General features: G+C 32.7%; 1 protein-coding gene across 1 annotated transcript in view; it reads right to left on the reverse strand.

Moving 5' to 3' along the window:
- Positions 1 to 15,848, reverse strand: part of LOC127735181 (NBAS subunit of NRZ tethering complex-like) — a 102,719-nt gene that overhangs the window by 25,912 nt on the left and 60,959 nt on the right. The window contains exons 35-40 of the mRNA XM_052245280.1: positions 15,180 to 15,292; positions 14,689 to 14,768; positions 13,821 to 13,916; positions 13,323 to 13,444; positions 12,407 to 12,494; positions 8,827 to 9,129 (exon numbers count right to left, since the gene is read on the reverse strand). Of these exons, the coding sequence (XP_052101240.1) occupies positions 8,827 to 9,129; positions 12,407 to 12,494; positions 13,323 to 13,444; positions 13,821 to 13,916; positions 14,689 to 14,768; positions 15,180 to 15,292 (802 nt within the window). The remainder of the gene's footprint in view (positions 1 to 8,826; positions 9,130 to 12,406; positions 12,495 to 13,322; positions 13,445 to 13,820; positions 13,917 to 14,688; positions 14,769 to 15,179; positions 15,293 to 15,848) is intronic.

Here is a 15,848-nt window from a genome sequence, read left to right on the forward strand (position 1 = left end):
AATTCAACAGCAGGCAGGACAGTTCTATTGCCTTAATTGTAATACATGTGATGATTTGGCCTGTCCAATATGTCAAGCGGATGTGCATACAAAATATAACTTAACTGAAATCCCTGGAGGATACATGTACAACTAACTGAAATCCCTGGAGGATACATGTACAACTAAAAGACAAGACAGACTGAAGAATGGAAAGAGACAAATGGAGAAAAATATAAGATACAAATATTAAAAAAAAAGAACTCTTTATGAACTAAAGCTTTCTTGAAAATCAAAATAAGGTAGAGTAAAAAAAGATATTCTAAGCCATGAGAAAGTATTAAAACTTGCAGTGGAGAAACATACAGCATAGCTGGTAAATGAAGGAAACCTGAATTGAATAAGTTTTGTGCAATACATTCAAGACAACATGAACATTTAAGAGTTAGTCAAATAAAAGACAAAAAACAAAGAAAAAAACTTTATTTCATAGGATATTTTCAGTAAAAGTAATTAAACAAACATTTATCATCATGCTCTCAAAACTTTCAGTGGCTAGAGTGTAATAAGGATGCTGTGTTGCAGAAAATAAATATGAGGAAAACAATCTAAAAACAATATCAAACTTTTTTGTTTATGAAATTGGCTTGAATATAATAATGATAATAAACAACATATTAGATATCAGACTTTACAGTTTTGCAAGTGAATCGTCTTTCAATCAACTGTGGCCGGAAATTTGATGCATACTTGACCCCAATTGCACTTTGATCAGATTTTGTTTTCATATTTCATCATTGGCAAAGTATTTGGACAGGGATGTCTATTTTTTACCCAGTCTGCTGTGGCATTTGCCAAACTGTTTATGTTTATTTTACTCTTCAAGGAGAAGCTTGATCATTTGTGTGCTTTATTAAATGTGTCTAATTTTACAAATGTCTTGATAGCGAAAACAATAATTGAATTAAATTCTAAATGTTTAGCTTTATGATCTCTATTGATATTTGGTGTAATTAAACAGATATATATCACGTTCAGTGTGGATTCTTTTGAAAATATCTTTCGAGAACATCCCTTTTACTAGTGGCTCAAGAAAGTTTACTTCTTTTGAATGGCATACTGGAATCTTCAAAAATACCCCTCTTGAACATACAGATTCATTATTATTTGTAGGATACTAATTTTCATGGATCTCACGGGTAAACAGGAACATTGAATTCATATGTTCAACTAATTACTGATTTTCTAATTTTCTATAGAAATGTATGCAGACTTTGGCAAAACCACAAATAAAAATAACCAGGAAAATGCAAGTTTTCCACAATCCATTAAAATTGGTATCCAAGAAAATAAATGAATCTACAGTATCTGTTCAATGTACACAACTGCCTTTTTAGTTACATGACATGGAAGCAAGCTCGCCTAAAGTGCTCAGAACAGTTTAGTTTGATAAAAAACGAATTACAATTGTGTCAGAATTTTGAATGAACTGCAACAGGTGGAGAGCAACACTTACAGTCAAGTCACAGTAAAAGCTTTTTAAATAAAGGTTCCTTTGATGTATCACAAAGTCTAACATTGAACACTGTACCTTGAAAATGAAATCAATGCAGTGTTCTAGAACACTAGCTGTCCTGTTGGTCTTAACTAAAAGTTTGTCGTGGTTTTATTATCCGTGTTTAGGCTGCACATAGCAAGTAAAGCTCCTGATGACAATGTATATCAATATTAGATATGGAACCATATCATTATTGTGCAAATTGGCCTAAATCATATTTATCTATGGAAATAATTAATTGCCAATATTTTCTGCAAATACAGGACTACCAGATTTGTAGTGTTGGTGGTCCTAATGACCACAAGGCTAAAAAACGATTACTGGGTAATTGTTTGAAAGTCTGATTTTGGATTGCCAGCCAGAGCAACAAACAAGTATGTGTTGGGTAGACAGAGGGGATCTTTGGGGATATATTATAGGAATTTGGGGTGAATGCTATGTATAAACAATATAATGATTGCAAAGCTCTTCTAACCTCTGAAATATGAAGATTTAAAAGATTTATTAATGTCACCATTGATGGATTCACAATCATTGCAAATCTACTAATTTTGTCCAATTCAAGAAAAAAATTAAATGAAGCCTTTCTAAATTGACCCTTACACAGTGTAAAAATGTTTTGGCAAAATGTCAACATAAAAACATTCTGGCAAAATGTCAACATTTCTAATGAGCAACATTAAAATGAAATTCCAAACATTTAAAAATGAAAGCTGCTTGCTTTTTAAAAAGCTTACATTTAAGTTAAAAATTTCTAGACTAATATGAACTAACAGCTTTCATTAGACTTTGGGAAAAAAGCCCCTTACCTGTAACAACAACAATAAAATGCTCCGCAGGGCGCAGCTTGATACGACCACAGAGGTCGAACCCTGAACAGTTGGTGCAAGTATGGATACAACATTCAAGCTTGATACAGCTCTGAATTTGGATTGTGATTAAATATTTGACACAGCATAGGTTTCTGACACAGAATGAATGTGGTCTAAGAACTTAAAAATTTTAAATTGGACATTCACCTATTATGGTCCAATATCCAAAATCTAAATACATGGTTTGATGAAATCAAACAAAGTTTAATTTTGGACCCTTTTGACCTCAATGTGGACAAAGTTGATAATGGAGCCCAAAAATCAAAAATCTAAATACATGGTTAGATTCAGCATATCAAAGAACCCCATATATTCAATTTTTGTTGAAATCAAACAAAGTTTAATTTTGGAGCCTGATTTGGACCAACTTGAAAACTGGGCCCATAATCAATAAAATGCTCCGCAGGGCGCAGTTTGATACGACCGCAGAGGTCGAAGCCTGAACAGTTGGGGCAAGTATGGACACAACATTCAAACTTGATACAGCTCTGAATTTGGATTGTGATTAAATATTTGACACAGCATAGGTTTCTGACACAGAATGAATGTGGTCTAAGAACTTAAAAATTTTAAATTGGACATTCACCTATTATGGTCCAATATCCAAAATCTAAATACATGGTTAGATTCAGCATATCAAAGAACCCCAAGAATTCAATTTTTGATGAAATCAAACAAAGTTTAATTTTGGACCCTTTTGACCTCAATGTGGACAAAGTTGATAACGGGGCCCAAAAATCAAAAATCTAAATACATGGTTAGATTCAGCATATCAAAGAACCCCATATATTCAATTTTTGTTGAAATCAAACAAAGTTTAATTTTGGACCCTTTTGACCCCGATTTGGACCAACTTGAAAACTGGGCCCATAATCAAAAATCTAAATACATGTTTAGATTCAGCATATCAAAGAACCTTAAACATTCAATTTTTGTTAAAAACAAACTAAGTTTAATTTTGGACCCTTTGGACCTTAATGTAGACCAATTTGAAAATGGAACCAAAAATTAAGAATCTAAATACACGGTTAGATTCGGAATATCAAAGAACCCCAATAATTCAATTTTTGATGAAATCAAACAAAGTTTAATTTTGGACCCTTTGGACCTCAATGTGGACCAATTTAAAAACGGGGCCCAAAATCCAAAAACTTAATACACAGTTAGAATCAGCATATAAAAGAACCCCAAGAATTCAAGAATAAAACCCCATTGAAATTGGTCAAGAAATAAGCAATTTATACGAAGTATCTTCTTTAGCACAATACTGTGCAATTGAATATTTCTTGCTATTGTGCAATACTGTACAATTGACAATTTCTTGCTATTGCGCAATATTGTGCTATTGGATATTTCTTGCTATTGCACAATACTGTGCAATTGAAGATTTCTTGCTATTGCGCAATACTGTGCAATTGAAGATTTCTTGCTATTGTGCAATACTGTGCAATTGAAAATTTCTTGCTATTGCACAATACTATGATATTATTACGTGAGTATTTCTGTATTGGCCTTGTTATTGGTCCGAGGCTTGCTGTATTGGCCTGAGGCGAAGCCGAAGGCCAATACAGCTGGCCGAGGACCAATAACAAGGCCAATACAGAAATACACGTAATAGTATCTTTATTAATTAACTACAGTGTTACAATATTTTTTTTATTTCATTTCACAAGAGATAAACATTTTTACTTTGAAGTGGAACTATCCAAATCTCAGTTTCTTTTTATAAGATGCTCTATCTAATGATCTGGTGTTGTTTTCAGGTGTCTTCAGCATTTTCTCATCTGATGAATTTTTCTACCCTTTCCAGTCACTATAAAGTGTTACAATTTAAATTTAGACACAACACATAAATAGTAATTGGAAAGGTACTGCCATTGCATGTGTTATGCAGAAACAAACTGAAAAAATAATGTAGGAGTTGAAAATGATACAACTATCCATAAACCAACTGACCAAAGAACGAAGATTTGCACAATTACAGGTCACCCTTCCAGAATGCATATGCCTGGTTCGGGTTTAAAAATAAATGACAGTTTACAAAACATGAGAAGCGAAAGTAAACAGTAAATCGATTTGTACCATCGTGAATTATGAGGTCGACAAGAAATGAACTTTGTGATAATCTACTCGTTTCCCAAACCTGAAATAATTCCATCGTCTGCTTTCAAAATGCTTTTTAAATGAATGTGACCGTCTTAAGCCTGAAATATATGCCTTACTCAACGTTTCAGCATGTTTATGGTGAGTAAATGAAAACTGCGTCTTCCAAACAACTGTTTACTTTCAGTTTGTGTTTATCGTGACTTTCGATCTAAAAACTAGAGACGTTCCGAAATCCTGTATTGGCCGGATCAGAACTCGGCCAATACAGAAAAAAATCTATATTGGCCGAGTTATTCTGTATTGGCCGAGTTGACACCTTTATATTGCATAGGCAGTTTTCATCATATTAAGTCCAATAACAGTGTAGTTAATTAATAATTATTATATAATAATTTACACATCCTGTTTGGTGTGTATCTCCTACCATATCATTATTATTTGCTTTTAAATATAAAACAGAAATAACCAACTTAAAATGGAAAATTTTAAAAGAAAAAAAAAGGGAAAAAAAAAAAAATCCCCCCCCCAAATTTTTTGAACCCCCTTATGATTCATCACCCCCAAACTCAATCCCAGCCTTCCCTTTGTGGTATGGTACCTTGCAGTACAATTTCAGAGAGATCCATACACTTGAACACAAGTTATTGTCTGGAAACTAGAAAAATGCTTATTTTTGGCCCCTTTTTGGCCCCTTATTCCTAAACGTTTTGGGCAATTACCCCCAAACTCAATTCCAGCTTTCCCTTTGTGATATGGAACCTTGTAGTACAATTTCAGAAAGATCCATACACTTACACACAAGTTATTATCATGAAACTAGAAAAATGCGTTTTTTGCCCCTTTTTTGGCCCCTAATTCCTAATATTTTGAGGCAATTACCCCCAAATCAATCCCAGCCTTCCCTGTGTGATATGGAACCTTGTGGTACAATTTCAGAGAGATCCATACACTTGAACACAAGTTATTGTCTGGAAACTAGAAAAATGCTTATTTTTGGCCCCTTTTTGGCCCCTTATTCCTAAACGTTTTGGGCAATTACCCCCAAACTCAATTCCAGCTTTCCCTTTGTGATATGGAACCTTGTAGTACAATTTCAGAAAGATCCATACACTTACACACAAGTTATTATCATGAAACTAGAAAAATGCGTTTTTTGCCCCTTTTTTGGCCCCTAATTCCTAATATTTTGAGGCAATTACCCCCAAATCAATCCCAGCCTTCCCTGTGTGATATGGAACCTTGTGGTACAATTTCAGAGAGATCCATACACTTGAACACAAGTTATTGTCTGGAAACTAGAAAAATGCTTATTTTTGGCCCCTTTTTGGCCCCTTATTCCTAAACGTTTTGGGCAATTACCCCCAAACTCAATTCCAGCTTTCCCTTTGTGATATGGAACCTTGTAGTACAATTTCAGAAGATCCATACACTTACATACAAGTTATTGTCATGAAACTAGAAAAATGCTTTTTTTTGGGCTCTTTTTTGGCCCCTAATTCCTAATATTTTGAGGCAATTACCCCCAAAATCAATCCCAGCATTCCCTGTGTGATATGGAACCTTGTGGTACAATGTCAGAGAGATCCATACACTAACACACAAGTTATGTCTGGAAGTTACAAAAATGCTTATTTTTGGCCCCTAATTCCTTAACTGTTGGTACCATAACCCCCAAAATCAATCCCAACCTTCCTTTTGTGGTAATGAACCTTATGGTAAAATTTCATAGAGATCCATTCACTTAAACTAAAGTTAGAGTGCGAAAACCAATGTGTCTTTGGACGACGCCGGACGACGACGACAACGCCAACGTCATACCAATATACGACAGCAAAAATTTTTTGCGGTCGTATAAAAACAAATACTAAAAATAAACTAGAGGCTCTAAAGAGCCTGTGTCGCTCACCTAGGTCTATGTGCATATTAAACAATGGACACACTTCAACATTGTAGAGTAGAATAAAATTCATGACAAAAATCTCTTTTTTGTTGATCTTGTATTGTTGATAATTTTTTATGTTTAGTTTCTGCTCAAAACACAAAAGACAGTAAAACAATCGTTATTTAAGGCCAATCACTCCTATAAAGAGTCTTCTAACTATATTAAAAAAATCTGACTTGTATGTAGATCTTGCCTTACTGATCATTTTTGTTATTCAAAGTTTCTGTATATCTTTAATGGTTTTCGAGATAATAGGCAAAAGTGCCAAAAATTGGTAAAAATCGTCATATAAGAGCAATAACTTCAATAACAAGTCAACTAAAGAATTCGGCTTTTATACTTATTTGTAGATCTTGCTTTGCTGATCAGTTTTGCTTTTTAAGTTAGAGCTCATCAACATTGTGAACATTTCTGCAATTGTCAGATTTTTTTCTATTTATAACGGTTTTCAAAATAATACGCAAAACTGGCATTTAACCTATGTTCTATTTTTAGCCATGTCATCCATCTAGGTTGGCAGGAGGGGGTCATTGGAAACATATTTTTTAACCAGATACCCTCAGGGCTCAAACTACTTCTGAATCATAGGGAGTAGTGACTTCTCCTTTTGAAACTGAGAGGGAGAAGTGGTGAATTTTGAAATTGAAGTGCTCATTCGCTCGCGGCGCTACAATGTTTGGTTTTTACTATAATACAAAGAGCCATATGTATCTTATTTTTTGTTATATTGTTCAATTTGTACCTGGGTATACAATTAAAGTAACATGGTAACAGTTCAAATTCAAAGTTGTTTAATTTTATCATATTTAGTTGCACAATCATATTAGTCCTCTTGTCAGAAAAAAACAATTAAATATCTGGCAATAATAAGAAAAAAAATATTTTTATATCAAAAAGGAAAAGAAAGTTGTTATATCAATTAAAATTCAATTAAAAACTACTCTGTTATCATGTTTATTAAATTAAGTATTTCTCATTAAAATGATATGTAAATTTGATAGTTTTATTTAACACAGATAAGCTTGGACATAATATAATTATATTAGTGTAATAGTCCCAGAGTTGAGCAACTTTAATTTATAAATTGAAACAATGCATATACATGGAAATATATACATTAATCAAGAAGATCTAACCAAAAGTATGTTAATGCTTGTGGAATGCGTAATTTTTCCTTTTGTGATCAATTTTCTTCTGTCAGCTGTACCATTCATGCGTCCGTAGTCGTTATCGCAAGAATCCGGTTTTCAGTCATAGCTGGTCCGTTTCCGATGAAATCCCGACTCAGATCTGTAGTTGAACAATAATTTACCCAAAAATTTAAATGGCGGACGAAGAAAAATTTACAAATATAAATGATGTTTGACATGCTATTTGGAAGGGAATATGACGTTTTTAATGCAATATAAGGATAACCAATTTATAATTACTTCAGGCAAATTTCATCAGTAACAAGCTTATTTTGCCGAAAGTTAGAATGATTTGATATACACAAGTACCGGAAGTGATAAAAAATTGTCTTTATGAAATTAACATGCAACCAACTTTAAAATCAATGCTTTAACCTCTTTTCTAAAGAAAATAAATCGTTTATGTCTTTGAATTTCTTTACTTTCAAATGAAAAATTGCTGTTTCATCGACTTGGTAAATGTTGAATATTGCTGATGACGAAAGCGACTGAAAGCAAGTATTGATAACAACAGGGCAACTAGATTTCGCTTTTGACGGTCGGGCAAAGCGAAGTGACGGACGGGAAAGCGACTTTGTCGCCCCAGTCGCCTGCTAGCGTGAGCCCTGACCCTAATGGTGATTGTCGCCAAATTTTGTTAAATTTGGCCCAGTGGTTTCAGAATAGAAAATTTTTGTAAAAGTTAACAGACGACAATGACAGATGATGGACACAATGTGATGAGAAAAGCTCACTAAAAGGACTTGTCCTAATGGATCTTTGCCTTAATTGTTTGGTCAAAGATTACAAAAATAAATTCCATAGCACAAAGTCCAAAAACTCTTTTACAGCAAAAGGACAAGTAATAAAAATCAAAAGAGAGCTCATATAAAATAACAATGTGATACAAAAAATTTGAACTTTTAGATAAAGCAGAATTGAGTAATAGTCATACAAGTGATAGAACATCCACGGTTTGATAACCATAACAGTAAATCTGTTACAACAAAAACCATACCGATAAAAAGAGTTGTTTACATGACACCTCACAATTTTATGAATCTTATTTGATACAAACTTGATTCTCCATAAACTATGGTTGAATGAAAAATCAATAAAATTAAGATCAAAAGGAATGAAAACTATGTTTCTCTGCAAAATGACATTATGACTTAAATATTGCCAAGATTTAAAACTTACATAATCAGGATGACTTGGTATGATAAATTCTTCATAAAATGGATGGCATCCTTGCTTCTCAAACTTGTCATTATCATAAATAACTGTCTCAGAAACTTGTCGTCTGGTCGGTTGTTTCAATGATTTAATTGTACTTTGCCACCATTTTGTATCTGCAACTGTTGACAACACAGCTTTTGTTGTCTTGGTTGTGGAGGACAGAATCTGTGTCGTATGCTGCAAAGCAGCCGTGGCTGACAATGGCGCCCTCTCTGATGATTTGTCATCTACTTCCATGTCAGTGTGAATAGTGCTGTATAACATCTACAAGTATTATCAGATATTAAAATAATTTATCAAATAGTATTTTTCTAGTCTTAGACAAGTATAATCTCACAATTTTCATATAAAATACTGTAAATTCACAAATTATTGTGGGGATTTTATTAATGCAAATAATGTGATTAGACCAGTATTGCAATAACAAGAACTCGCATTGTGATATTTTATACATATATCAATGAATGCAGATTTTTTGAAATCTCAATAATTAATCTTGCATTGTTGTCCATTCTTCACAAATCGCAATAATAAATGCATGCAATAATTTCTGAATTTACAGTACTGGGGATTCATTTATTTTCCTTCATACCAACAGTGTTCTCCCCAGGATTTTTGGATAACACCAGGGTAACACATGTGGACAGCTTGGTGAAATGATTCATACAATCAGATGTGTCGTGTCACGTCGCTAAGCTAAGCTATATTTCTAGTTGCTGCAGTATGTCTCTTGTTTTGTTTTAACACTGTGGTACTGTGTTATGTAGACATTGAGTCAGAAAATTATTGGTAAAAAAAGAAGTAAATCAATAAACAGTTTGTATACTTTAATATTTTTTTTAAATAAATAAAACATGATTCATTACAAAATATTCATCTAAATTTAAAGTAATCAAATCTTTTATAAAATCCATGGTCAATAAAAATAAAATATCATTCAAAGGAGACCAAAAATGTTCAATTTAAAAAAACAACTTTATAGTTTCTAGAAAGAAAGTTGTTGTATGTGAAAGGATTCTTGTCATAAGGAGATATAAAATAACAAGAACAAATATTGATTTATTGTTTGAACCAGTTTCTATCTTAAATTAAAAAGAAATTTTTCATTAATTTAAAAACATTTTGCCATAGATTTCATGTAAATATTAACCTTTCTTGTCTTTGGTGATAATCAAACATTGATACAGACTTAATACTGCACTGAAATCTAAATCTTTATTTGTCATGATCCATTTAAAAAGAATTCCTATATCTTAGGTCTATAAGTAGTATATTCAATGTCAACAACAAAGTCTCCCTATTTTTCTCGCCTAAATGACAGGAAGTAGATATAAATAGATTTAACATGTGCTTATGGATAAAATTTGCAAGATTACTTCTGTTATTAAATAATTGTGGATATAGATATCCAGTTTGAAGTTACAGTCATACATTTTATTTATTAAATAGAATAGATTGCAATTAATTGCAAATAAACTTTAATATTCTACGTGAACTAACTGGGTCATGTGATATGTACATATGTCCGTCCCCTTCACAGATACTATAGTTTGAAACCAGATATCATGCACTAACTATGTCATAATTAAAGAAAATTTTGGCCATGGTTTAATCAGACATATTATACTATACTAATAAGCCAACTTTATTATGTACAAAAAATGTACAGGCGTGTGTGCAACTATCAGGTTCACACTGTTTGTGTACAAAGTATTTGCAGACTTGTCACAGGTCAGCGCTTGGGTTGTGAGTGAAGCCATGAAATAGTTATCAGTGATCATAAAGATCATATCATAGGGAACATGTGTACTAAGTTTCAAGTTGATTGGACTTCAACTTCATCAAAAACTACCTTTACCAAAAAACTTCAACCTGAAGCTGGATGGATGGACGGACGGACGGACGAATGAAGGGGATGCACAGACCAGAAAACATAATGCCCCTACTACTATCGTAGGTGGGGCATAAAAAAACATTTTAAAGTAAACTATGTTAATCCTTGAAAATATTTTAAACACCTACATTTCTCCATTTTAAATCTCACAAAAATTATACACTATAGCTTAAATGTAAGAACTCTTTTACACTTCTACAGTATCAAATAGTAATATGATTCACTATCCTGAAATTCAAAAATGCACAAGTCTTTAGTTTTATTTTTTAAATGTCAAAACAGTAGCTGAGTAAATAAAATGCTCCGCTGGGCGCAGCTTGATACGACCGCAGAACTGAACAGTTGGGGCAAGTATGGACACAACATTCAAGCTTGATACAGCACTGAATTTGGATTGTGATTAAATATTTGACACAGCATAGGTTTCTGACATAGAATGAATGTGGTCTAAGAACTTAAATTTTTTTTAATTTACCTATTCAAACCATGTCATTATTATTTGCTCTTATATATAAATCAGAAATAACCAATTTAAAATGGAAAATTTTAAAGAAAAAAAAAGGAAAAAAATGGAAAAAAAATCCCTCCCCCAAATTTTTTGAACCCCCTTATGATTCATCACCCCCGAACTCAATCCCAGCCTTCCCTTTGTTGTATGGTACCTTGCAGTACAATTTCAGAGAGATCCATACACTTGAACACAAGTTATTGTCTGGAAACTAGAAAAATGCTTGTTTTCAGGCCCCTTTTTGGCCCCAAATTCCTAAACGTTTAGGGCAATTACCCCCAAACTCAAAAACAGCTTTCCATTTGTGATATGGAACCTTGTAGTACAATTTCATAAAGATCCATACACTTACACACAAGTTATTGTCCTGAAACAAGAAAAATGCTTGTTTTTTGCCCCTTTTTTGCCCCTAATTCCTAAAATTTGAGGCAATTACCCCCAAAATCAATCCCAGCCTTCCCTATGTGGTATGGTACCTTGCAGTACAATTTCAGAGAGATCCTTACACTTGAACACAAGTTATTGTCTGGAAACTAGAAAAATGCTTATTTTTGGCCCCTTTTTGGCCCCTTATTCCTAAACGTTTTGGGCAATTACCCCCAAACTCAATTCCAGCTTTCCCTTTGTGACATGGAACCTTGTAGTACAATTTCAGAAAGATCTATACACTTACACACAAGTAATTGTCATGAAATTAGAAAAATGCTTGTTTTTTGTCCCTTTTTTGGCCCCTAATTCCTAAAATTTTGAGGCAATTACCCCCAAAGTCAATCCCAGCATTCCCTTTGTGATATGGAACCTTGTGGTACAATGTCAGAGAGATCCATACATTAACACACAAGTTATGTCTGGAAGTTACAAAAAAGCTTATTTTTGGCCCCTAATTCCTTAACTGTTGGTTCCATAACCCCCAAAATCAATCCCAACCTTCCTTTTGTGGTATTGAATCTTATGGTAAAATTTCATAGAGATCCATTCACTTAAACTAAAGTTAGAGTGCAAAAACCAATGTGTCTTTGGACGACGACGACGACGACGTCATACCAATATACGACCGCAAAATTTTTTTGCGGTCATATAAAAATTGGTATGATTTATATTTCCTTTCCTCAAAAGAGATAATAAACTTATTATAATACCTGAGTTTCCAGAACAGCCTTGGCCTGTAGTATAGGTTCTATCATATCGGCTGGACAGTATGCTAATGAAAATGACAACAAATCTGCCCTACAAAGTAAAGCAAATTAAAACTTGTTTTTGGTAAAAAAAACTTTATTGAATAAGTTATTTTCAGTTTTCAAAGTTACAAAGGGCCATAATTCAAAATGCAAAGTCAAGTACTGTGGATTTTTTTATTTTCGTGGATACCAATTTTCATGGTTGAAGGAAAAATTTATTTTCGAGAATATTTGATTTCGTGGTTTTACAAAAGTCTGCATACAAGTCATTATAAAAATTTAACTTCCTCAACATTTTAATTTTTAGTCCACCTGTACCCAAGAAATCCACAAAAATTGGTGTCCAACGAATAATAATGAATCCACAGTAAATCTGCATGTACCTGTCCTAAGTCAGGAATCTGATTACAGTAGTTGTCGTCTCTTTATGTAGTTCATACGTGTTTCTCGTTTCTATATAGATTAGACCGTTGGTTTTTCCGTTTGAATGGTTTTACACTAGTAATTTTTTGGGGCCCTTTATAGCCTGCTGTTCGGTGTGAGCCAATGCTCCGTGTTGAAGGCCGTACCTTGACCTACAATGGTTTACTTTTATAAATTGTAACTTGGATGGAGAGTTATCTCATTGGCACTCATACCACATCTTCCTATATCTATGTAAATTTGACATGCATAATTGTTGATGTTGGCAACCAATTACAATCGGTTTTGTTTCAATTATGTCCATATGTGTTAGATGGACACGATGAAAACAATGTGAACATCCTCTCTGGAAAGTAAGAATATAAACTAAGATGAAATTCTACATGAAAATCTGCTTTTACATTATCTATGCATGGCACCACTTTTAATGACTTATATAAGAGTATAATCTCACTTGGCTGAAATATCTTTAAAATCTTCAAAGCTGGCTAGATCTACACAGACATCCCACACAGGACCAAACATTCTATCAATCAAATCCTGGCATACTTCATAGGCAAAAGTACAATCATGGGCCTGAAATTAAATGTAAAATGTACAGTAAAATGTTTTTAAGATTTGAAATTAAAGTTTGTGTCTAGATAGTTTCTGCAATGTATTGTTTTATGAGAGACTTTTTTTTCTTAAAAGAAACTTTAATGCTACATGAAATATCTTTCATCTAAACAGCTATTTAAGTGGATGTGTAAGCATGGTGATTTTTGGGCAGCGGTTACTTTTGCTTATTTTGTGAAAACATCATATAACAAAAAATATCCTGCTTGCAAATAGTGTGTAGAAATCAACAATTTTGATGTGACAGGCAAACTTATCATTATCATTTCAAAACATAAATTGAGTGATGATAGAAGTAATGTAGTCAAATATCTCCAGAAATAGGCTTTATAAATACCTTAACTGCACCTCTAGCAATCAAATGCAGAACTTTTCCTTCCCGTAAATTGGTGTTTCCTTTCTCAATTTTCAACAAATGACTTAACCGCATCAACTGAAAAGAATACAAATTTTAACATTATACTCCAGTACTTAGCAAATGATATAAATGATATGAAGATTTTCTGGATCTTTATAGTACAATGTTATTGTTATATATTTATCCTATAAAGAAATGTTAAAACCAGTTCTACATTTTTTATCAAAAGACAGCTTATGGAATCTTATTTCATTTTTTTTTTAATAATTTTTGGATGTTAATAATTGATAAACACATATGAATAATAAAAAGAGTCAATGAGTCAGCAATGCAACATCATATAACAAACACACAAGTAAACAAACAAAGATACATACAGTCGAAATTGAATCCTTTCTACTTAATCTTCTCTCATTAAAAGGATGTTGCTGCTACAGCACATTTCAGTGAAGCCCAATTCTAAATACTGTTTAATTCACTAACTATCTTTAAATATTGGATTAATTTGTGTGAGGGACCTTGGTGGTCGAGTTTATCTAAGTAGAGTAACAACTGTATCACTAGCCTGCCAACACTGAGGTAGTGAGTTTGAACCCTGCACATGGCAGATGCATTTGACTCCAATCTAAATTGACTAGGATTGTCAGTTTTCCTGCTGAAGGTCATGGTTCTCTTTGAGAACTTCAGTTTTCTCCACCAAAAAATAAAGCAGCCATGAAACAACCAATAGTGTTGAGAGTGGCATTAAAAACCCAATAACAATCAATAAATTTGTGCCAAAATAACTATTCCTTGTCATATGCGGCAGATTTTGTAGAGATACATGAATGCATCACTGTATACATACCTTTTTCTGTTGTTTGTATGATGTATCTCTGGTACTAAGAGCTTTTTCAATCAATTCTATTCTATCTTTAGTCTGTCTCACTACAAAAAATATAACAAAACCATTAAAAAAATTCAGTGTGATCACATTGTCATTGTATATTATCTGATTTATATAACAGAATTCAATTTAAAACAGATGCTCCATATTTTCAACATAAACTAGTTGTAAGTTACTGAATTGTTCAGAACTAATTAGTCATTTCAATATTAAAGTTTTTCTGTAAGTTGCCTACAAAACGATCTGGAGGATTATATATCTATAACCATATGCATTATTTGCTGAAATTTTCAAACTATTTGTCTACCAATTGTAGCCAGATGTACTCTTCAGAATCTTATTTTGATAGTTTCCTCCATATAATAAGCCTTGTTTTACTACGTTTTCTACTGGTATATCCTGTGTGGTAATTAGTATGTATATCATTGATAGTCCATAATCACATCAATTACCTTGTGCGGGTATAATTGATACACCAAAATCATCCAACATAGCAAGGGAGTTAATCAAATCCAGTTCTTCTTGTATCAAAGTAGGTGTGTCTCTTATCAAATTTAAACATACCCTGAAATACAAAATTTTTAGTTTTAGAAATATTCTTTTTCAAATACTGTGGATTCATTATAATTTTCGTGGCTTTCATGGGTACAAGTAAACAGGGAATTCAAATCTTTATCGCAGTACACATTTTCTATAGGCTTGTATGCAGACTTTTGTAAAACCACAAAATCAAATATCCACAAAAATACATTTTTTCCTTGAATCCATGAAAATTGGAATCCAAGAAAATAAATAAGTCCTTAGTATGCAAATCTTACTATGGTGGTTAAAAATTGAGATAGGCAATCTTTGAACTTAACTAGATAAATGTATTCAGTCCTCTCTACATACAAAATCTAATTGTCTCAATTGCTTTGTGTAATTTTAAAATTAGTCAAGTATTTCCAAGTCATCAATACCCTTTACATTTATAACAAATGGTTTTAACTGCAAAAACGTAAATAAAATTTTGCACTTTCTTTCAACTGGTCTGTTTGATTTAAAATTTAAAAAAAATGATGAAATAAAATAAATATATCCACCATATTTGAACTCTGGTGGATAGTTGACTCATTGGCAAT

Source organism: Mytilus californianus, unplaced genomic scaffold, assembly GCF_021869535.1.
Source record: "Mytilus californianus isolate M0D057914Y unplaced genomic scaffold, xbMytCali1.0.p SCAF_3, whole genome shotgun sequence".
Lineage (NCBI taxonomy): Eukaryota > Metazoa > Mollusca > Bivalvia > Mytilida > Mytilidae > Mytilus > Mytilus californianus.